The 25,602-nt window shown below is 38.8% G+C and overlaps 1 protein-coding gene across 7 annotated transcripts in view; it reads left to right on the forward strand.

Annotated features, from left to right (window-relative positions):
- Nucleotides 1–14,536, forward strand: part of dtna (dystrobrevin, alpha) — a 186,975-nt gene extending 172,439 nt beyond the window's left edge. For 5 of the 7 annotated variants that reach the window (XM_059980402.1, XM_059980419.1, XM_059980435.1 and 2 more), the window contains 3 exons: nucleotides 6,294–6,465; nucleotides 8,357–8,489; nucleotides 12,281–14,536. In XM_059980402.1, the coding sequence (XP_059836385.1) occupies nucleotides 6,294–6,465; nucleotides 8,357–8,489; nucleotides 12,281–12,424 (449 nt within the window). In that variant the 3' untranslated portion in view covers nucleotides 12,425–14,536. The remainder of the gene's footprint in view (nucleotides 1–6,293; nucleotides 6,466–8,356; nucleotides 8,490–12,280) is intronic. The other 2 variants (XM_059980411.1, XM_059980461.1) reach the window with 1 other exon arrangement.
- Nucleotides 14,537–25,602: the final 11,066 nt, after the last annotated feature.

Here is a 25,602-nt window from a genome sequence, read left to right on the forward strand (position 1 = left end):
GTAGGACAGGTCCCTGAACTCTGATGCCCAGGTTTGAAAAAGTGACTAGTTTTGGTTTTAATTTTACAAAATTCCAAAGAATCTGGGAAGACTCCATTCAACTGGGTAACAGAGAAAACAATTATTTTATTCAAAAAAGATGGGAAATGTTACAGAGGAAATATGTTTGAGAAACATATGTTACGAATAAAGGGACCCCGGTGCATGAACAACACTTCCTAAAGGTGTTTGATAATGCTGCAGTAAATGTTATTGTGCAAAATAAAAGATCACGGTGTAGGTAGTAAACATATTGACTTGGGTAGTAGGCTGGCTGACTGACAGGAATATAAATGGGTCTTTTTTATGTTTCTGTGGTGAACTACATATACCTGTCTGGACACGCCCCCCCTCCTTACGGGTCCTGTGGCTCCTCCCACTGACCATGGCTCCTCCCATGGACCCGGTATAAAGGCGATTGGAGCCTGAGCCCTGGTCTCAGTCTCCAGGATGTAGTGTGGTGGTCAATTGCTGCTTGTTCTTTCTTCCAGCCAATAAAAGCCTATATCTCGTCTCACATCTCAGAGAGTTATTGATGGTGCATCAGTTTCAAAGAATCATAGTTATACAACACAAAATAGACTTCCTCTCTCTCTTCCTCCTTTCCCTTTCATGCTCTTCCCTTCCAATGCTCTCCCCCTCTTCCTGTCCTTTCCCATTTCCCCATTTCTCTTCCCCATCCCCTTTTGTCTCTTTCACCTTCTCCCCCTCTTTTCCCCCTCCCCCTCTCTCTTTCTCTATACAGCCTCTCTTGTTCCATCCACTCCTATCTTAATCTGCCCGCCATCCTTCTCCCCTCCTCAGTCCACTAATCACCATTGGCTCCCTTTTCACCATTTCCCCTCTCCCCTTTATACAGGCTGTCTTTTGTCTCCAATCTCAGTCCTGATGCAGGATTTCAATCAGATATGTTGACCATTTCTGCTAATGTACTTCTGAGTTCCTCCTGCTGGTTGTAATGAGTTAAGTAGATGGATAAAGATCTGACAAATGAAGTATGATGTGGGAAATGTGAAATGGTCCAGTTTGACAGGAAAAATGCAGAATGATTATCTAAATGTGGAGAGAATGTAGATGTCAAGACACCAAGGGATCTGATTCTCCTTGCACATTATTTGGAAATACAGATATAGCATGTAATCAGTAAAGCTTACAGAACTGATTACTAAGGGAATTGAATACAAAATAAGAGGTTATCTTCAGCTGTACAGGGAATTGGTGAGATCACATCTGGAGACAACTGCACAGTTTTGATCAATTTATTTAAAGATGTAAATACATTTGCAAGCAGTTCAGAGAAGGTTTACTACACTGAAACCTAGAATGAATGACTGTAGAGAAAATGGACAGGTGAAGCTTGTATTCACTGAAGCTCAGAAAACTGAAAGGGGACTTGATTGGAATTTATGTAGGCTGGATATAGTGACAAAGTTTCTTTTGTGAGAGAATGTAGAACTTGGAGTTTGAAAAGAGCTGCAACAAAAACCTTTTCCTCTCAGAAGATCATATGTCTTTGGAACAATATTCTTCAGCCTCCGCAAATATTTTTAAAGAAGAAATAGACAGGTTCTTGCTAGGTAACAAGGTGAAAGGGGGTATGTACAAATGTGGACGAGCTTATTATCTGGCCAGCTATGATCTTGATAGATGACAAAGCAAGCTCAAGGGTACGTGCCCTATATATGCTTCTAATTGGAATGTCTGCTTGTTTCCTATCCAAGCACTGATACCAATGCTTCAAGATTCTAAGATCTCTCCTTTCTCAGAAGCTACTTATTTTTAAATCCAGAAATAAATATCAACCATTGAGAGCAAAACAAATGCCCGTGAACCATAATCAGCGAAAGATTCAATGCCCCGAAGAGGGAACAAAAATGGAACAAAATACTCTGAGTATGAAGAAAAAGCTCTTTTTTTTGCTAATCAATTATTAAGTCATTGAGCCATACAAGTTAATAAGGCCCTCTGGCTTATGATTTTTTCTGAGTTCTTGTAGAAACTGGTAGAAAATTTTTTTAAGTTCTGGGAAAGGAGGTAAGGGCAAATATCTATTTGAAACCTCTATCCAGTGTCTCAGTGAGCTGATTGCCTTCCTTTGTAATAATTCTATGGCTCATCTTGAAAATGCACAGACAGAGCATCTTGTTTTTTTTTACCCAGGATATGTGAAACATACAGGAAAATTACAAAGGAGGAGTCCTTGCCCCCAACATAGAGCACTGCAATTTCTGTCCTTTCATTAAAGTGGATGGAAAATTATACCAGAACTCTTATTGCACATCTATTTGCTAGATATTTCAACCGATGTCTTGTTTAGATTCTGCATCACTGCTGAAACTAAATTCAAGCTTATTTTGCTGTGTAAGGTGTCTTGCGTTCACTGTTGACAATTTAGTAGTGGTATACTTGAGGACTTAATTTTCTTCGTTTTAGAGCATCCCAAGAATGTGAAGATCCTTACAGAAATTGTCTTTAAATAATAGGCATTCAAATGAAAGACACCATCAGAAAATTATAACTGAAAATATATAGACTACTTGGTGAGAGGAAACAGTTTAAAATCCACTACTACCTTGCCTGCCCTTATGAATCATTGTAACTTTGACTAGCAGCCAGAGTCCATAAGCAGAACAGTAAACTGCTTCAGGACTCACCCAGCAAAGACTATTTCCTACACTTGCAGTGTAGGAAGAGCATCAAGTAAGAAAAATGAAAGCTGAAAAATATGTGGGATACACGATAATGACACATTGGCTTGTTTGTTATTTTGAATATTTAAGATTAATTGTGTTCATAAAATGATATCTCTGTATGATTTGTACAATAGCTCAAATGCTTGAATTATTCAGTTTCACCATGTTTAATGATTTGATGTAAGTACCACTGAAGCAGGTCACTATACTCTCGAGCACCAGTACATTAGAAACCTTTTTGGAAATGGGAATAAACTTTAAAATAATTATTATTTTTGCTAGTTAGTGCACGTGCAGAAAAAGTTGCTGTTTTTCTTTTCCTCTTTGGAAGATAATGAAATCTCAAGGCATTTGATTTATTTGCATATTTATTATCCAGAAGAATGTTTGTTCAAGTGATTCTCTTGGTAGCACTGATGTAAAATATCATGATACATATCTGAAATTGGCACAAGTTCAGTGTTCAGGTGCTGTAGAGTTGCTTAAATTCCTTACAGCAATAAGTATATTTAATTTGGGTATACATACATTTCAGTAGGTTTGTATCTTTGTCCTTTATTACAATTCAACTTGTATACAGTGGAAGGAAGTAAAACTAAATCAATTTTCAAACACATTTATATTAATTATATCTTTCGTGAATGGAGTAGCTTCTTTGAGCTATATCTAAAAATAACTCGAGTAGTACTTTCCATGTTTTTAGTGGCTATAAATAAACATTCAATGTTTCTGTAATGCTTAGTCTCATCTTAGTAATGCTTAGTAAACAAAACAGTGTGAAAACTGATAATCATGTACTGAGCATGATGAATAAGAGTTAGTCATGTAGAATATTGTCCATGGATTTGTAGATCAAAGCAAAACATTGAGTTTTACAGATCAAGAAGATTACAAAATGAATTGCTATCTTGAGGGAATTAACTGTTATAATGAGAGAAGCAGTGATGTCCAAATCTCCCAGTTTGGGAGGGTACTTCATCTGTTTCTAGAAGTCTGCTCCACCGTTCAATCATGGCTGATTTATTTTCCATCTCAACACCATTCTCCTGCCTTCCCCCTGTGAGCTTTGATGTCCTTACTAGTTAATAATCTATCAACATCCACTTTAAATGTACCCAATGACTTGGCCTCAGCCATCTCTGGCAATGAATTCCACAGATTTACCACCTTCTTGCTAAAGAAATTCCACTGTTCTAAAGGATGTCCTTCTATTCTGAAACTGCTCGCTGATTCTAGAATTTCCCACTATTGGAAGTATCCTCTGCATGTCTGCTCTCTATGGTCTTGTCATTATTTGATAGGTGTGAAAGGGACCCATTTTACTATTGCTTATCTGGTACCCTGGGAAACCAAACAAGGGACACTCTTACAGAGTATAATGATGGCCCTGTGCTTTCAGACTCTGAGGCCAAGAGGGTGAATCCACAAAAAGGTTTCTGGCCAGTTGGTGTGCTTGGCAAAGTACTGAAGATTTGTACAGACCAACTCTCTGGAGTATTTAAGGACATTAACCTTTCACTTCTGCAGCCTGATATTGCTTCAAAAGGGGATCTATTGTACTGATGCTCAAGAGGATAGTGGTGACATGCTTCAGTGACTACTGTTCAGTGGCATTTACATCAACTGTAATGAAATACCTTCAGAGGTTGGTTATAGTGTAAATCAACTCTTACTTCAGAGATTACCTAGATCTGCTCCAATTCACCAACTGCCACCATGGTTAAATAGCAAATGTGACTTCTCTGGCTCTTCACTCTGCTCTGAATCATCTGGACAATAGACAATGGGCTGCTGTTCATTGACTATAGCTCAATGTTCAACACAATTATCACATCCCAACTCTTCATCGGGCTTCAAAACCTGGGCTTCTGTACCTCTCTGCAACTAGTTACTTGACTACCTCATTGGCAGAGCTTAGTTACTCGCTGACCATCAGCACAGGTGCGTGTCAAGGTTGGGTGCTTAGACCCTAGCTCCACTTCTTATATTCACATGACTATGTGGCTAAGCACAGATCTAATGACATCTTCAAATTCACTGAAAACACTACTGTTGCTAGACAAGTCACAGATGGTGATGAGTCAGCTAACTGGAATGAGCAGAGGTAGTCACCTGGTTGTATGGTGCCCTCTCGCTTAATGTCAGCAAAAGGAAAGAGCACAAATCCAAGAAAATCTGTAGATGCTGGAAATCCAAAGCACACAAAATGCTGGAGGAACTCAGCAGGCCAGGCAGCATCTATAGAAAAGAGCAAACAGTCACCATTTCAGGACAAGACCCTTCATCAGGGCCATCAGAAGAAAAGAACAGATTGGAGACTTCAGAAAGGAGAAAAAAGAAAATATGTGCCAGTCTAATTGTGAAGAGAATCAGAAGCTTTAAATTCCTGGGTGCTAACATACTGGATGTCTTGTCCTGCACCCAGCACATTGATGTGATCATAAAGAAAGCATACCTGTGTCTACTTTCTTAAGAGGTTAAGGACGTTTGTCTTAGTTTCAAGCACTCTAACAAACTTATACAAATCTGTCAGAAGTATCTTAACTGGTTGCATCATGGTCTGGTATGGCAATTAAAATGCACAAGAATATAAGAAGCTGCAGGGAATATAGTCTGTGCAATACTTCATGGGCACATCCCTCCGCACCACTGGTAGTATCTGTAGAAGGCATTGCCTCTTGAAGGACACTAATATCAACAATAATTCCCACTATCTGGGCTATGCCATGTTTTCACAATTTCCATTCGGCAGGAGGTACAGGAAGGAGTCTGAAGTCCCACACCACAAGGTTTGAGATGCCTTCAGCCATTCAATTCTTGAAACCACCAGCAAAACCTTATCCACTAGAGTTTAGCAACACAATGACTACTTGACAACTTTGCACAAAATGGACTTTTTTTTGTTCTAATTGTTTTTCTTGTAAAAATTCTATATAATTTGTTTATTTTTCAAGTAAGTTTTTGATTGCCCTCTGTGTGTGTGTGTGTGTGTGTGTGTGTGTGTGTGTGCGTGTGTGTATCATGCATATGACAATAACCTGGAATTTAACTTTAAACCTCAGTGATGTACAAAGTGTTTTTTCTAGTCATGAAAGGAACTCATTTTACTGTTGCTTAACCTGTGTCCTGAGAAAACAAACAAGGGGCGGTCATACATGGTTTTGAGTATAACTTTGCTTTTGCATAATTTATTCAAAGACACATTGAGCAATTTATAAATGAAAGTAGAAAGGCAGTTCATAAGAAATCAAGCTTATGCTTGTATGTTGCAGTAATGCCAGTTGCTTGTGAAACTTGAAAGAAAGTCAATGTTTTATGTTTGATTCACGTTGCAGCACTGAGCCTTCCAACAAGATTAATTTTGCTTTTTTTATTGTGATGGTGCGAAACTTGTACCTGTATTAACAAATGGTGCAGCTTTTATTCTCCCAAGTTATGTGAGGTGTAACTTTTCATTTGCTTTATACGTGTCGCTCATCTCATACCTTCACATTTATGTACACAGCAGGTCTAAGCTATTTTCGTATGTTACTATGAATGAATGTTTTGCTTTCAATTCAGCAGAGGCTGGCAGTGAAACAGAGAGCAACGTGGACTCTGATTTTAGTCGTACTCATTTAGATGACATTGTTCCTTCACCAACTTCTGAGAAGGCCTTTCTTGCTCAGATCAATGCCAGAAATCCCAGCTATATCAACAGTGCTGCTGCAACAGGAACAATTCGAAGTGACATGTAAGCATGATTAATTGTCCTTTTTTTCTTGTGTTGAATAATAACTTTGAAAAATTATGCGCAATGCATATATTCAACAAAAAATTGCATTTATCCTTGAAATTTTCTTGCCTTTTATTCTGCCTCTTTTCTCCCAAAATGTAAAACAATTAGCCATCTGAGCAATCTTACTGAAAGGAAAATGCATTTCTCCAGGAAGCTTTAAATTCTTTCCCTAAAATTAATTATTTCATAGCCCAGCCTTATTTTCAACAAAGAGAATATTCCACAATTTGCATTTACAAAGGAGCCTTTACAAGGTAAAAAAAATTGAGGCCGTTGCTATCAAACTTCCAGCAACCAGCAACAACATCCCCATCCCCATCATGTCCATATTGGGTCTCTACTCAAAAAACTATCTAGTTTCACACTTTCTCCATAGCTGAACACTGCTCAACTGGATCTGCCTAATGCCAACTTTTACTCAACCCCTACCTCTCACTTCTATCTATTGCCTAGCTTCCCTTTATCTGGACCTGAAATGTTGACCTTCCCATTTCCCACCACAGACGCTGTCTGACTCACTAAGTTCCTCCAGCATTTTGATTCTTTGAGAAAATATGTAAACAAGTTTTCTTGAAATATGCTGCCAATTCCTCATGACATTGTAAATATGGAAATTTTGTAAGGCCTAAAAGGTGCAAACTAACTGTTTTCTGCCTATACGCCAAAACATTTGTCAAGTAGTCCAGTCCTCTTGCCATTCACTGAACCATGATCTCATCACTGACCATCAGGCTATTGCCTCCCTGATAGTCACTGAAATCATTTCCTCCACCAAAGATCTACTCTGCACAGCCTTCAGCCGTGTAATCCCTCAAACCCACATACCCCTCTTCCTCCTCTATCCCAAGATCCTCAAGCAGAAGTGTCCTGGTAAATCCATTATTTCAGCCTGTTCTTGCTGCATAAACCTTGATCATCTAGGTACTTGTGAGTACCTGGAACGTACTGCATGAGGGAGTGGTGGAAACAAGTGAGTCTAGACAAGTACTTAAGTTGACTTGGCACAGAAGGCTATGGATCAATTGCTGAAGATGGGATTAATATTAGACTGGTTGCTGTGAATGGGATGAGGCCAAAATGCCTGTTTCCCTCTTGTATGACTACTGTAGGAGAACTTCATAAATGAGTGAAGATCAACTTCCCACATTGCCTCAGCAGTGAATTAGGGAAATCTGCCAGTTCAACCTGTGGCAGGTTAGCCATGTTGTTCAACATCTCTAGTAATTTCAATGAGCTGTATGCTGAAATGGATAGAAACACGCTTCAAATTATTCACACACACCAGAGAGTCTGCAGGTGCTAGAAATCCAGAGAAATACACACAAAATGCTGGAGGAACTCAACAGGTCTGACAGCAATTGTGGAGAGGAATAAACAGTCAACATTTCAGGCTGATGTGAAAGTAATGAAATTAACATTAACAGGTTAATTGTTTTAAATATTTACTGGTATTTTTGATGTTTTAATTTCATTCTCCCACTTTTTAAAAAAAATGTGCTTTATTTTGAAAGCTATTTTTACTTGACAGCTAGCTAAGCCTGAGGATATGGCTTAATTGACTGTCAACACATTTCTGTTGGTCATACTTGTTTAGGTCATACCAAGTTTGCTGTTTACAACTGGAAGGCTCTGCACTGCATAATGGTTCAACAAACTTATTGAAGCTGGCTTCCTTCAGAAAGTTGCAGCAAGAAGATCCACTCCATGTCAGTGTGGATCTGGTTGTATGGAAACAGTGGGTGTGGGAGGCCATCTACCATTATATGAATCCAATTCACTACTGTAAAGAGAGCACATACACCAAATGGCAAATATGGTAACTATTTGTGGTTCCTTTCCTTGTAAGTGCTACAGAAGATGGTGACTCTTATGTTAGAACAGATGATGAAAGCTATGAAAGTGAATCTGTCCGTCAGCTTGAACACGAGTTAAAACTTGAAGAATACCTGAAGCAAAAGCTGCAGGATGACAACTATCAGGTGAGACAAGACAATATGTGCAACCACAACACAAAAGTTGGCTTCTTTATAGAAGGTGAGAACAACTTCTGCTGGTTTGTATTTTGGGTGATTTGTGGCACCGTGTATCATGGTTTTCTGAAACAGAACAAAATCTTTGGTCCTCAATTTCCTCTGTTGTGGTCATTATGATAACATGATTTTGCAGGAAGTGTAACAGGATTTTCACAGTGCATTTGTTGAGGCCACGGTGACCAAGTAGCAGAAAATTGAAAGTATTCAGCACCATTAATCACAAAATTACTTTGAAAATTAAAAATCATCAAATAGGGTGACTATGTATATAATTTTAAAACAATGGCATTGAGTAGTTAGGAAGGCATGTGTATTATGAAGAGGGAATCTCATTCTGTCCTTCCAATGTCAGAAACCTGGTCAAATTGGATTCCATAAAAACAAGTATATTTTTCTTGAAGCCAGAAATTGAACAGTACAGAACAGTATGGGTTCTTCAGATCATGATGTAATGCCAACTTATACAAGGCTATCAACTCTTCTCTCTTATACCACCCATAACCCTCCCTTTTTCTTCCATCCATATGCCTCTTTTAGAGTTTATATCATGTAGTTATTAAGTAAAAGAATGCTTGTGATTAAAGTAGCAGTTATTATTTGGGCAGTTATGCTGAAGCCATTCCCATATAATAGCTACTAATCCCCAAAGTTGCATATCGAAACAATGTTGATATATACACTGGTGAATACCCACATCACATAGAGTATGTTCTATATAATAGATCCGTTGATACCCTGAAAATCTCAAAATAACTGCAGGACGCTGAAAATCTGGAAGTGCATCTGGAGTGGGGGGGGAGGGGAAGATGTGGCTGGTGGTGGGATCACGTAGGAGGTACTACCAGCCTACAGATCCAATGTACTTCCCTTCGTCCACTATCAACTCTGCCCTCCATCGCGTCTCCCATATTTCACGCACCTCTGCCCTCACCCCATCCCCCCGCCAGCCCACCAGGGATAAAGTCCCCCTGGTTCTCACCTATCACACTACCAGCCTACAGATCCAATGTATAATCCACCATAACTTCCACCACTTCCTACGTGATCCCACCACTTCTTATCCCTCCTCGACCATCCCATGTTTCTTCACTCCTGATGAAAGGTTTCGGCCCGAAACATCGTCACTACCTCCTCCCATAGATGCTGTCTGGCCTGCTGAGTTCTGCCAGCATTTTGAGTTTTTATGTCCTATTTGGAGTATTCCGACCAAAATGTAGTGCCTCACACTTATCAGCATTAAACTCCATCTGCCATCGTTCAGCCTACTCTTCTAACTGGCCTAAATCTCTCTGCAAGCTTTGAAAACCTGCTTCATTATCCACAATGGCACCTCCCTTAGTATCATCTGCATACATACTAATCCAATTTACCACCCCAGATCATTAATGTATATGACAAACAACATTGGACCCAGTACAGATCCCTGAGGCACACCACTAGTCACCTGTCTCCAACCTGACAAACAGTTATCCACCACTACTCTCTGGCATCTCCCATCCAGCCACTGTTGAATCCATTTTACTACTTCAATATTAATACCTAAAGATTGAACCTTCCTAACTAACCTTCCATGTGGAACCTTGTCAAAGGCCTTACTGAAGTCCATATAGACAACATCCACTGCTTTACCCTTGTCAACTTTCCTCATAACCTCTTCAAAAAATTCAATAAGATTTGTCAAACATGACCTTCCACGCACAAATCCATGTTGACTGTTCCTAATCAGACCCTGTCTATCCAGATAATTATATATACTCTTGTTAACTCTTGTTTTCGTCTTTCCACAGTTACTATCCATTGACACACTGTTTGTTACATTTATGGGGAGAAACCCCTTTAATTCACTGGAGGGTGTATGTCCTCAGTATTTTTAATTGAACCCTTGCTTCTGAAAACCCATCGTTTTTTTGTTTATTATATTGTGGGTTATTATTGTCTTCTGGAGTTACAATAATCTTTTGGAGTTCCTGCAGCCTTAATGGGTCTTAAAGATGTTCTTTACATGTTCTGAAGGATGACAGTTTTAGCAAGAATGCATTTCTCAGAGGCTGGCTCAGTCAAAGCTGGTTTTACCTTTGCTGTCAAAAGTCTTAATGAGAAATAAACTGAGCTTAAAGTAAATTCATATCTTGCCATTCATTTTGGATTCACATTATCACTGTGGAAAGGCATTTGGAATAGATGAGTTACATTTTCCTTTTTTTAATTATTTCTTCTGCTACTGTCTTGCCGTAAGTGCAATATTAAAGCTTACTGAAAGATACTACCTTCTTTTTCGCTTTCCACTGCACATTTTATTTGACGCTTTGGATTTTATTTCCAGATAGCATCTTTATTATTTTAAGTGGTCACATTAATTACTCTTGTGGCTATCTTTCTTTCTCTTTATTTTATCTGCTATTTACAGGTCAGTTTGCAGGGGTGAACAGACCTTCTGTATCCTGTGTAAGTAATGTTTGCCTATCATTGCTAAATCGACTTTAACGACTGGCTTTCTATGTAGATTTGCATGGTGCAGGAAAAGACACTGATCAAATTTGCAGCCTGTGACTCAGGAAAAAGATACATCCTTCCCAAAAAATAATTGAGTGCAAGGCTTGTATTTTCTATTCTTTTCATCTTGGGGGTGATTGGACTCTTGAAGCACAAAATAAAATATGAGCGCATGTTAGCATCGTTTAATGGCCTAGATTCCAAAATTAGGGATAATGCATTGCATCAGGGAAGGGTAAATTTACTTAAACACTTTATTCCAAATTACAGTCATGTCTTTTAGATTAAATATGACACAATTGTCAGTCAAGAGGATTAATGAGTATGGCTTTATCTGAGGTAATTAAGGATTCACAAAGTTAAAGGTTGGGAAATCTTAGTTCCTATACCTGTCCAAAAGAAATGAAATTCCTTATCCCGTACTGATAAGAGTAAAGACTGTAAAGAGTATGAGTGAACAGACTCCTGCTTCGGGTTATGGGGAAACCAAATTGAGGAATGAAAAGCAGTGTGGTTTTTGTTAGCAAGGTAGGTATTGTTCTATGAAACAGTGAGTAAGAGCCTTGAAGGCTATGTTATCTAACCTATACTAAGGTTAAGGACATCTGTTTGGATCTGGAAGGAACCTTATGGTGGAGTTGTCATCATCCATATGGGAACAAACATTGGTGGGACCAAAGTGGGGGCTCTATTGAAAAAATATGAGCAATTAGAGCCAAATCGATTTTAAAAAACATAATTGCAACACTAATAATCTCTGCATTATATGGGTTGAGAGTAGAGGAATCAGAAATGGAACTAAATTAACTCTTGCTTGCATGTGTTTAATATGCCTACTAACAGCACTGTCAAGTTTCAAAAATATAGGAAGAGCTATACAGTTAAATTCAGGAAGCAATCAATTCCAATTGATGCAACACTCAATACACATCATTGCCATCATTAGGAAATAGTGTTTACGTCGTACATGTATGTAAGATATTCTCTGCAGTATTACAAAAAATTTATCAAATGGAAGAATGCAAATGCTTTATTTCTACTATATTGAATTTTTGATAGCATAATGACCTTTGACTTACTGCATTTCCTTCCAGTTAATGTTTCAGTCATTGTTTTTGCAAAGCTTTCAAATGTTGATTTGTCTGTTGTTTATATTTACAATGTAAATATGTTGGTTACTGAGACCTGTGTGCTCAATATGATTTTTCCCAATGTATAATTCAGTCATTTTATCCACTTGTCAGGCTAATTGCAGCCAAACTGATGATGAGAGCTACGTAAAAACTGATGATGATGAAAGCTGCATAAGGACAGATGATGAAGAAGGTCTAACTTCTGGTTTCAATCAGGAATGGAATGAGCACATGAAGCGTCTTATGACAAAATAAAAATTTTATAATTAGTGTGAATACTGTAGCAAAGTAATTTTAAAAGTTTCTAGTTAAATGTGTTGTCCAACAATTCTTTTACTAAAATCTGGGTTTATCAGCATCTTATTTATATGGCTCAAATGAGAACAGAATTCAGGACAATACAACTGCAGTTATCACCAAGCAGAGCATATATGGTGTTCTTTTTTCAAGAGGAAACAGTGTTAATATTAAGAAAAGATAATTATTTACATTTGTGAGCAAAATATTCTGTCTAAACTTATAATATTAACACACTTTGTTTTGTTTCTAGCTGAACTGTGCAGTACTTTGACAAAGCAGTTACATATTTTTTCAACTATGATAAACCTATTTTGGTGAAATGCACTTAAAAATCAGATATTAAGGCACTAAGTATGATTATTTATTCAAAATTATATCTACCCATTAACCACTAATTCTCAACATTTTTAATAAGATGGACATCTGTAAAATAAAAGAACTGTGAACTGTCAAGGACACTCTTAGCTAATTCTGTTCTTGTACTTGAACCGTAGGTGCCAAAAACAAAGCCAGTAACATAGTTAAAGTTAAGTCATTTAACTTTTTTTGTGATTGAACAATGAATTTAGCAATATTGTAAACAAGCATGTCCATTGCTAATTTATATTTCACTTTTTGGTTTGTTTTATATCATTTGTAAGATTGTAAGCTTGAACAATACATACTTGATGTGCATTGTAATTTTTTTATGTTTGAGTTGCATTATTTTAGTTGGCCATCAGTGTAGTGCACACATTGCAAGAAAAGAATAGTTTTATCAAATAATGCAGAGAATTGTGAATGTTATAGAACAAGCAGCTTGCGAACACACGATTCAAGAAGCTTTATGGCTTTATTTTGATTAATCCATGGGTTACATATGCTGAAGGTTGCAGATACTGTCCTCTCAAGTATCACTTAATTTAAAAAGTTAATTTTACAAAATAGCACTTCCATGTGAGTTATCACACAACTAAATGTACTTAAAGCCAAATTGCTCTGTAAAGTTTTTATTTAATAAATTTTGTTTTCTATAATTTACTTATAGTTCTATCACAAGAGCTTTCCAGAATGGATGCCACATTTAAGAGTACCATATATGACTTTTTATTTTTAGTGTAGTTAAGTAAAATTATTTGATAATGACATGGGAGTTGCACACTGAATAATCTGTAAACCTCACACAACATATGTATATTGAAAGCTAAAGAATTGCTGAAGAAATCTAAGATTATTATACAGTAATCATAAATATTATCTTGAAAGCATGTAAAATAACATGAGAAAATTGTGTGATTTAATTGATATAATCAGATTAAACACTGAAATTAAATATGTTTATAATTATTGATTTAAGTCAAAGAAAATGGATGTAGAATAGAGATAAAAAGAAAAAAACACAAATGCTGGAAGTTATTAGGTAAGGTTGAGAGTGTTATAAGGGAGAAAGGCTTGGCATGTTTCAGAGTTAACCTGCACAAGTTTGTGGCCTTCACTGTGAAACAAATTGTACTCTGTTAGTGCATGAAGTGAAAACTTGTCTAGTTTGGTTTGTCACACAGTACTAATCTTCTATTAATTTGTCTTTTTCCCAGTTATATAGGTTAATTAATGTAGACACACACTGTATGTGTGCGTGTCTATGTAAATGTGTGTGTGTATGTATATGTATGTATATATATCATATGCATATACATATACACATACATATATACACTTAAGTCTCTGTTGCTGAATTCAGAGTGGATAAATTTAACAAAATAGCTGTGAATAGTAACTATTTTTCTTCTGTCCAAAATAGTGGACATTGAATTTTCACCAAAAATATCTGACTATATCATATTTAAATTAACCACAGCAACTGACATATTTAGTGTCTCCAAAAGGAGAAGCAGTAATTTTAAAAGCACTAAAGGCTCAATGTAGACACTGTTAATGTAATAAAACTACTGATTTATGTTTTGTATTGTTAAGTATTGTACCCATACGTACAGTGTGTTGGAACAAGCTGGGGACTTGCCATGTTTCAAGATTGTTCAAGTATTTAACTGTGTGTCTGTATTTTGGAATGGAATATTTCTTCATTAAAGAGAGAATTTCTAAAAAGGCTAGAAGGAATGGTTCACCTACATTTCTTCCTTTTGAACTTGTGTTTCATTCTTCTATTTTGGTAATATAATCAATTATGTAATTGTGGTTGTGATTGAGTTTTCTCAAAACGTGGCTGGAAGCTGCTACTAAATACAATGTTGAAATATCAGTCAGGATATCATCATATTCCTTGAGGTTGTCTAAAGCACAACTACAAATTATGAAATGTTCTAATTTTTCATAATAACTTGTTCACAACCTCTGACAACTGTTTTAATGCTGTTCTGTATATCATATTTTTAACTCATCTGCCACATTTGTTCAAATTCAGTATCATTGTAGTTACACAGCAATTACATTGAAGTTTTTGTTCATATGGAGCTAAGCTTATTTTACAAATTGCTTCAATATCCCCAAAAATTGGCATAAGACTGGCAATCACATCTTGACTTTTCTAATTTTCTTCTTTACCCTATCTGTGTTTTTCACTCTGTCTAACTAGCTGATTGAAGGCTGTCTGTTTGATTTCTTCCCTTGTCAATGATTACTAGGAGGCCTGTAAATAAGATCAGCCAGTTCTCTCATTCCATTACCTTCCCAGATTTTGGTGTGATAAGAGAAAATTAACACTTAAACTCTCCTCATTCCTAAATGCATTACACATAATTTAAATGAAGAATAGATCCAATGCTTTTAATGGTCATGAATAAGTTCAAGGAAGTATCTTACTATTAATATTGATGGCAAAATCATAAGCAGTCATTCATGAGCCCCTTCAATTAATCATTTGATGCAGAGATTCTCTTATCATTTGTGTATGATGAATAATAGTCTCTGGTTTGCTCTTGCAAACAGCATGCCAATGACTTGTTTTTACATTATTGTGATGAACATAAGAAATGGGAGCAGGTGTGAGCCACCTAGCCTGTTGAGCTTGCTCCGCCATTCAGTAAGATCATGGCAGATCTGGCCACGGACTCATCTCCACCTACCTGCCTTTTCCCCATAACCCTTAATTCTCCTACTAGCAAAAATGTATCCAATCTTGTTTTGAATACATTTACTGAGGTAGCTTCCACTGCTTCATTGGGCAGTGAATTCCACAGATTCACCACTCTCTGGGAAAAGCAGTTCCTCCTCATCTCCACCCTAAATCTACTCCCCCAAATCTTGTCCTCACCTATGTTACGTACCCCGTAACTGGGTGTCTTACTGATAGAAGTATCAGTTGGAGTCTGGTACTATTTTCAAAACAGTGTTTATTAGTAAAATATACAAATCAATATCAACAATGCAAATATACAGATAATACATGTTAGCAATACTAAACCTAAAAGTGTAGGTATAATAATAATCAATAATAAACAAGCTCTATCGATGTCTAGGAGATAATGAATTATCATGGGAAAGTATAAAGTTCAGTTCATACAGGCTGAGGTAGATGTTAGTCGATGTGTTGTAATTGTTGGAGAGAGAGAGAGGGCGAACAGTGACAGGCAGTCAAACCTTCCTTTACGTTCTTGATCTGTCGATGTGTGGTTGTGGCCATTCAGGTATGACCCCTCTGTCCTTTAGCTAGACCGTTCTTCTATGGTGGACTCGTCACCCAGGCAAGGGTGGACACACACACAAGCCCCCGCCCACCTCGCTATAAACACTGTGAGTTAAAATTGACAGATCCTTCGTTTGGCCTCCGATCCCCCCACACCTTCTCGTGGGTTCCAACACTTAAGCAGTGCTCACTAGTGTGTCTCCTGGTGCATCTCTTGGTGTGTCTGAGGGGTGTCTCCCCAGACCTCAGTTTTATCCCTACTTATAGGGTCTCAGGTGTCAATCAGTTTTGAATGGCTTAGTCCATCAAACCAGCCCACTCCGGCTGTCCACTGAGGAATTTTAATGAACAGAATAGTACCAAGTAAACAGCCCTCTCCAGAGCCGTAAGTCTTACAGGAGTCATAATATGGTGGAACAACAAGTCTCTTTTCCTGAGTTATCTCTCCCTTATCTGAAGCAAATGTTCATCCAAGTATGTTTTTGTTCCATCTCGTTCTCTCTCATTAGCTGCCTGGCAACAGTAACGGTTTGTAATTCTCCCAGGGGAGGGGAAAATATGGGCAACTCTGTACCCTTCTGCCCATCAGAGTTGTTCATCCTCCGGATCCAACGCATAACTCTCCGTAACCTCCGCCACCTCCAATGGGATTCCACTACCAAGCACATCTTTCCCTCCCCCACTCTTTCTGCTTTCTGCAGGGATCGTTCCCTACGCGACTCCCTTGTCCATTCATCCCCCCCATCCCTTCCCACCGATCTCCCTCCTGGCATTTATCCTTGCAAGCGGAACAAGTGCTACACCTACCCTTACAGTTCCTCCCTCACCACCATTCAGGGCCCCAAACAGTCCTTCCAGTTGAGGCAACACTTCACCTGTGAGTCGGCTGGTGTGGTATACTATGTCCGGTGCTCCCGGTGTGGCCTTTTATATATTGGTGAGACCCAACGCAGACTGGGAGACCGTTTCGCTGAACACCTACGCTCTGTCTGTCAGAGAAAGCAGGATCTCCCAGTGGCCACACATTTTAATTCCACGTCCTATTCCCATTCTGATATGTCTATCCATAGCCTCCTCTACTGTCAAGATGAAGCCACACTCAGGTTGGAGGAACAACACCTTATATACCGGCTGGGTAGCCTCCAACCTGATGGCATGAACATTGACTTATCTAACTTCCGTTAATGCCCCCCCTCCCCTTCTTACCCCATCCCTGATATATTTAGTTTTTTTTTTCTCTCTGCCTGTTCTCCATCTCCCTCTGGTGCTCCCCTCCCACTTTCTTTCTCCCTAGGCCTCCTGTCCCATGATCCTTTCCCTTCTCTAGCTCTGTATCCCTTTTGCCAATCTCCTGTCTGGCTCTCAGCTTCACCCCACCCCCTCCAGTCTTCTCCTATCATTTCCCATTTTCCCCTCCCCCTCCTACTTTCAAATCTCTTACTATCCTTCCTTTCAGTTAGTCTTGATGAAGGGTCTCAGCCTGAAATGTCGACAGCGCTTCTCCCTATAGATGCTGCCTGGCCTGCTGCATTCCACCAGCATTTTGTGTGTGTTCCCCGAATCTTGAGTCTATGTCCCTTAGTTCTAGTCTCACTTACCAGTGGAAACAACTTTAATGCCTCTATCTTATCTATCCATATAACAATTACAGCACAGAAACAGGCCAACTTGGCCCTTCTAGTCCGTGCCGAACGCTTACTCTCACTTAGTCCCACTGGCCCGTACTCAGCCCATAATCTTCCATTCCTTTCCTGTCCATATACCTATCCAATCTTACTTTAAATGACAATACCGAACCTGCCTCTACCACTTCTATTGGAATCCCTTCTCAATCCTTGAGTGATTGATTCCCCTTTTATCCCACCTGGAGAATAGTGAGGCACAAAAGCTGTAGTTACATGAATTACAGTGGAAGTACAATTTCAGAGTTAGAATTTGATTTATATATGGACCAGTCTTGTCAAATTGGCATTGTTTAAAAAAGGAATAGTGCTTTCCAGCATATATGAGGACTAAACTCTACTCGGGCTTCCAGCCTGGTACAGGTATCGATTATAACCGATGTTTCAATGATAAACTCTGCCATCTTCATCAGGGATCATGCTCGGGCATGTCTACCCTGGTGATATTTATGCCCTCATAGTCCGTCCCTCCTGACTGGTTAGTCATCATCAAATCAGGTTTCCATTCTCCCACATTGTTTGCATTCAAATTCAGTTCTTACTTGGAGCAAGGCCTTCGTCTTTGTTAAAATTCTTTTCCTCGAGTTTTATCTCAATGGCTTCCTTTACTAGACAGTCCCAAAAGCCATTGGCATGGCACAGTAGTTTTGTGCCATCAAAGTCAATCCTATGACAATTGTGAATGCAATATTCTGCTACTCCTAATTTCTCTGGGTAACCCAAACAGTTTCACCTCTTGTGCTCCTTGTTGAGGGTTGGCTTCGCTTTTTAGTCCCTTTAACTTGAAACAAGGATTGATGTAGTACCGTACACTTGTATAATCCTAATGTAACACTTCTGTTCACCAAATGACAACCCACATTGTCAATGGAAATAACACCAAAAGTTTGCTGTAAAGTTTATCCAAGCAGGATAAGCTGCTGACAATATATAGTACTTATATCACAGGCATGAACATCGGGGGGTGATATCGAGGTGTGATTCTACTGGCTTCCACTGCCTTGATAAAGGCACCTATTTCAGATGGTGAATACAGAGACCCATCCCTGTTGAGGTCCCAAAAAGGCTTCAATTGAAGGCAAAGCTGGGGTGGAACTTTTTCCTCTGTCAAATCCCTCAAGAATTCTACATTTTCAAATACCTCACAGATGTTTAAAAACAGTTAAAAGTCTATGGTTAAAAATATTATTTAGAAAGAAATATATATTTATTTAGAGATACCGTATGGTCGCAAGCCCTTCTAACCTAACGAGCCCTCTCCACCCAATTAGACCTATGTGACCAATTAACTTACGAACCTGTATATCTTTGAGGTGTGGGAAGAAACTGGTGCACTTGGAGGAAACCCACACAGTTATGAAGAAAACATACAAACTACTTACAAACAGCAATGGGAATTGAATTGAACTTGAGTATTACACTCACTGCTATGCTACCATGCCAATCAAATTAAACACGTGAAACAGAACATTAAACTGAATTTTGAAAGTGAGTTGGCTTCCCCTTTACCATCTGACAGGAAACCAGTCTCGTCCAGTTGTCAGTATGTTTATTCCAATCAGGCCAAGGAGTTCAACTGCAACCATGGAAAGTTGGTCCTTATCCCAGATTAAGATAAAATGATCCACCTGGATGAATCCAAGGCCAGGTTGTGAAAAGATGCCACTCTTTGGCAAGATGTAGATTCCATCAAGGAAAGAATAGGAAAGGTTAACTCCACTGGAATCCTCTTGAGCACAGCCTTGACATTGTTAAGTCTCAGTTTGTTGGAGGATACGCACAGCACCAGATGGTGAGACCAAACTCTAATACCTGATGTTATTTGACCATTGAATGAAGAGAATGTAAAGTTCTCCACATCAGCTGTGCCAGCACTGGTGACACTGGGTCTAATCAACTCTGATCTCAATCAACCTGGCCACAAAGCAGAAATGTTGCTGTAGGAAAATCAGTATTGGAGCTCTCAAAAACCTCATAAGGTTAGCTCTTCTCAAACTGCTCCACACACAAATTCAGCTGACAAGAGCCACCAATTATTCTGTCCAGAAGCCCAGAATAATTGGCACGTATAGCATGTCTACCAAAAAGAACTAGGATTAGATTGATAACAATGACCAGAAGATTAAAAGCTAATTACAAATACAAGATTCTTGGAATGGAAATTTCAGCATCACTCATGGGAAAAACAAGAGCTCCACAGATATCACAAGGGCAGCTATAACAGAAAATCCATAACCTTAGTCACATATGGTAGGTGAAAAGCATGCAAAGAGTTCAACAACTTGTTGAGTATTATTATATATGAGAGTCCATCATAGTGTCAAAGGCAACTACAGCCTAAACACCACCCCACTGAAAGCCAAAAATAAAGGTGAACTTATCAAAGACAGAAAGGAAATCAATACTCTTTGGAAGGAATGCTTTGAAGACCACCTGAACCACAGCTCTGACCTTGATTCTCCTTATTTCCATTCCACAGCATTTTATTCAGATTGGATTCTCCAGCAGTTCTGACTGATAAGAAATCAAAAGGGTATATTGGAAATGAAAAACAAGGCCTTGGAACTTCTAAAATTTGAGAGTGAACAGCTATAATTAAGAATTTAAAATCTCTACATCTGGGAAGAGGAATCAATGGCTCTCCACACGGCCTTAGACCACCTGGAAACACAAACAGAATGCTGTTCATCAAATATAGCTCAGCATTTAATACCATCATTACCACAATCCTGATTGAGAAGTTGCAGAACCTGAGCCTCTGTACCTCCCTATGCAATTGGATCCTTGACTTCCTAACTGGAAGATCACAATCTGTGCAGATTGGTGATAACATCTCCTCACTGACGATCAACACTAGCACACCTCAGGGGTGTTTGCTTAGCCCACTGCTCTACTCTCTATATACCCACGACTGTGTGGCTAGGCATAGCTCAAATCCCATCTATAAATTTGCTGAGTTGGTAGAATCTCAGGTGGTGACAAGAGGGCACACAGGAGTGAGATATGCCAACTAGTGGGGTAGTGTCGCAGCAACAACTTGGCATTTGACATCAGTAAGATGAAAGAGCTAATTGTGGACTTCAGGAAGGGTAAGATAAAGGAATGCACACCAATCCTCAAAGAGAGATCAGAAGTAGAGAGAGTGAGCAGCTTCAAGTTCCTGGGTGTCAAGATGCCTGAGGATCTAACATGGTCCCAACATATTGATGTAGTCATAAAGAAGGCAAGACAGCGGCTATACTTTATTAGGAGTTTGAAGCGATTTGGCATGTCAACAAATACACACAAAAACCTCTATAGTTGTACTGTGGAGAGCATTCTGACAGGCTGCATTAGTGTCTGGTATGGAGGGGCTACTACACAGGACCAAAAGAAGCTGCAGAAGATTGCAAATCTAGTTAGCTCCATCTTGGGTACTAGCCTACAAAGTACCCAGGACATCTTTAGGGAGCGGTGTCTCAGAAAGACAGTGTCCATTATCAAGGTCCTCCAGTACCCAGGGCATGCCCTATTCACACTGATACAGAAGCACAAAGCCACACATTCAGTGATTCAGGAACAGCTTCTTCCCCTCTGCCATCCAATTCCTAAATGGAGATTGAATCTTTGGGCACTACCTAACTTTTTTTTTAATATACAGTATTTCATTTTTCACTTTTTAAAATCTATTCAATATACATAATTGATTTACTTGTTTATTTATTATTATTTTTTTCTCTCTGCTAGATTATGTATTACATTGAATTGCTGCTGCTAAGTTAACAAATTTCACGTCACATGCTGGTGATAATAAACCTGATTCTGATACGATTCTTCCTCAATTATTTCTTCCCAGCGGATGAGCAATTCCTTCCTGAATCCTAGTGTGGATTAGTTTCACTAGAAACAAAGTTGGCATGACCTTCACTACATGATAACTAAGAAAATTGCATGGAAAAGAACCAACACTATACATTTTTTAAAAATTTGATTCAAATCTCTGACTCCATCAGCTCGGAGGAACAATGGATCATTGTCCTCAAATGTAACTGTCCACAGAAACTTGGCTCTGTTTTATGTTTGCTTCATAGAATCATGAAGTCATAGAGCACTACAGCACAAAAACAGGCTGCGCCAAACTGTTATTCCTCCTAGTGCCATCAACCTGCTTCTGTACTATAGCCCTCCATACTCCTCCCATCCTTACACTTACCCAAGCTTCTCTTAAATATTGCAATCAAACCCACATCCACCATTTCCATTGTCACCTCATTCCACATTCGCACCACACCCTGAAGAAAATTCTTCAAAAGTTTCCCTCATTTTACTCTTAACCTATGATCTTGAGTTCTTGTCTTGCCCAACCTCAGTGTATAAAGCCTGCTTGCATTTACCCTATCTATACCCCTCATAATTTTGTATACCTCTGTCAAATCTCCCCTCATTCTCTCTGATTCCAGGAAATAAAAACCTAACCCAATCATGCTTTTCCTTTAACTCAGATCTTCAAGTCCAGGCAACATCTTTCTAAATTTTCTCTGTACCATACTCTTTCAATCTTATTGATATATTTCCTGTTACTGGGAAAGATTATGATGGTATGCAAGCCATCATACAAACCAATAAATCCAACATGAATCCAATCTCAGTGAAAACTATTTTCAAACAACACCTGAATTGTCATTCACCTGACAATTTTCTTGAAATTTGTATCACTACCGTTTCAGTATTCAGGTAGTAGTATGTAACCAACACTTGCATATGAATCTGCATATGCCAAGTCTTCATGAACTTCATCAGTTCACTTAAGTACAGAAGATAGACCCAAATTCCTCTATCAACTTGTTCCTGCTATACATCAACATATGCTAAAAATAATGTTTCAGGAAAGAACTTCAGGAAAACATTGACCACTTTTCCTACCCCGGGAGCTACTATTCTGCAAGGACATATATTTTTGGTGAAATCCACTGTTACCTTCAATGTATCAGAATGGCCTTTGGATGACTGAAGAAAATGCTGTTTGAAGATAAGACCTTGAAACTGATACTAAACTCACGATCTTCCAGGTAGCAGTGATCCTTGCTCTCCTGTAATGTTTCTGAGATCTGACTGTACACTGTAGGCACTGAAAATTTACTGCCAACTCTGTTTCCTTGAAATCCTCTAAATACATTAGCAGTATAAGTGAACCAATTTCATTGACCTCACCCAGGCCGGCATCCTGTGGACTGAAGCCCTAATTGCATGTTCTGCTCCATTCAGTAGGCTATATTGTTCACATGTACAAACCAGAGTTCTAATCGGGTGTTCTGTTCTGGGTTCTGTCACAGAAAGAGATTATCAGAGGAAAAGATTCAAGAATTTGGTCAAAGCTTTCTTGGGGAAAAATGCAACATACACATCTGGCTTCTGGAAATCCCATCCCATGATGTTCAAAATGGAAAAGGAGCATTTGGGTTGGCACTGAGAACCTCATGTCCATGTGTTAGGAACACACATAAATCCAGTGTAAAAAAAAGAAGTGCAAAAAGTACCTGGCTATCTGGTATCTCATCTCATTTATTAACCAGTTTGTGGTTTCCATATTTGCTCCATTAGCTGCATCAGAACCCAAAGAGTTGCAACGGAGGCAAGTCATACACAATCTCTAAGAACTGACTAAAAGAAAGAATGTGACTTCTTGGCATACAGGCCTAGAATGTCTATTAGTATCAAGGTGTTTGTAAATACGACACCAAGTCAGACATGGCATATAATACAAGCGGTATTACTTGTGAATCCTTGCAATATATGAATCCAACAATGGCGTGCAGTGCCATCTGAAACTCAATTGCTCTCAGACTTTGTTATTGACCGAATGAATGAGCTAGCAAGACTTGCCCTATTGCAATCAGAATTAGGTTTAATATCAGTAGCATATGTCATTATTGTTTTGTGGCTGTGATACACTTTTTAAAAATTATGAATTAGAATAAGAAAGATTCAGAGATTCAAAGTACATTTATTATCAATGAATGTATAAATGATACAACCTTGAGATTTGTCTGCTTACAGGTAGCCTCAAAGCAAGAAATCTGAAAGGACACAGTAAAAAAAATATCACTAACCCCCAATACGTATATATATATATAAAATAGATTAAATAAGTAGTGCAAAAAGAGAGCAAAAAGAAGAGGTAGTATATATGGATTCATTGTCCATTCAGAAATCCTTTGGCAGAGGGAAAGAAGCTGTTCCTAAAATGTTGAGCGTGTGCCTTCAATCTTCTGTACCTTCTTCTTGATGGTAGCAATGAGGAGAGAGTATGTTCTGGGTGATAGGATCCCTAATGATGGACACCCCCATTTTGAGGCAGTGCCTTTGAAGATATCCTTAATGCTAGGGAGGCTATTCCCCATGATGGAGCTGACTGAGTTTGCAACTCTCTGCATCTTTTTCTAATCCTATGCAATGGCAGATGGTGATGCAACCAGTCAGAATGTTCTCCACGGTATTAACGTGGAAATTTGTGAGAGTCTTTGGTGACCTACCAAGGCTCTTCAAACTTTTAATGAAATACAGATGCGGTTGTGTCTTCTTTGTAATTGCATCAATATGTTGGGGCCAGGATAGATCCCAGAGATCTTCAGAGACTTGAAACTGCTCACCATTTCCACTGCTGATCTCTCAGAGAGGATTGATGTGTATTCTCTAGACTTCCCCTTCCTGAATTCTACAATCAAATCATTGGTCTTACTGAAATTGAGTGCAAGGTTGTTGTTGTGATGTCATTCAACCAGCTGATTTCACCATCTGAAATTCTGCCAACAATAATTGTGCCATTGGCAAATTTATAGATGGTGCTTGAAATGTGCCTAGCAACATTGTCATGGGATTAGAGAGGGTAGAGCAGTGGGCTAAGCACTGATCTTTGAGATACACAATATTGATTGTCAGCAAGGAGATGTTATTTCTGATCTACACTGATGGTGGTCTCCCAATGAGGAAGTCAAGGATCCATTTGCAGAGGGTGGTACAGAGGTTCAGGTTTTGGTACCTATTGATTAGCCCCAAGAGGATGATTATGTTGAATACTGAGCTGTGATCAATAAACTGCAGACAGATGTAGATATTACTATTGTCAAGGAAAGCCAAGTGGAGAGCGAAGGATATTGTATTCCACTGTAGACCTATTATGGCAATAGGCAAATTGCAGCAGGTCCAGGTCCTTGCTTAAGTAGGAGTTGATTCTAGCCATGAAGAAACTTGGATCAGCTCCAATTATCAGAAACAACATCTCCTCACTATCATGCAGTAGAACGTACATCCATTGTAATGAAGTGCTTTGAAAGGTTGGTAATGAAACATATCAAGTCTTGCCTGAGGATCAACCTGGATCCACTCCAATTTGCCTACTGTTACAACAGGTCCACAGCACAGCATATTGGCTTTCTGCTCAACCCTGGAACATCTGGACAGCAAAGGTACATAGATCAGGATGTTCTTCATTGACTGCAGCTCTGCATGCAATACTATCATCACCTCCAAACTAGTCAATAAGCTTCAAGACCTTGACCTTAATACATCCTTATGCAATTGGATCCCTGATTTCCTCACTTGTAGACCCCACTCAGTTCGGATTGGCATAAACATCTCCACCACAATCTCCATCAGTACAGGTGTATCACAGGGCTGTGATAGATATTCGCTTCTATCTAATTTTTGCTAAGCTTGCTTTCTAAATAGCAGCTGCCATTTGAAAGGTCACAACTTGATTTGGCATCCACCCACAATTTGCATGCCACAACCCCTGCAATGAAGCCAACTGAAAGTGAAGAAATGTATTGGATGATACCACAACAGTCTCC

The sequence above is a fragment of the Hypanus sabinus genome, chromosome 1 (genome assembly GCF_030144855.1).
Source record: "Hypanus sabinus isolate sHypSab1 chromosome 1, sHypSab1.hap1, whole genome shotgun sequence".
Classification (NCBI taxonomy): Eukaryota; Metazoa; Chordata; class Chondrichthyes; order Myliobatiformes; family Dasyatidae; genus Hypanus; species Hypanus sabinus.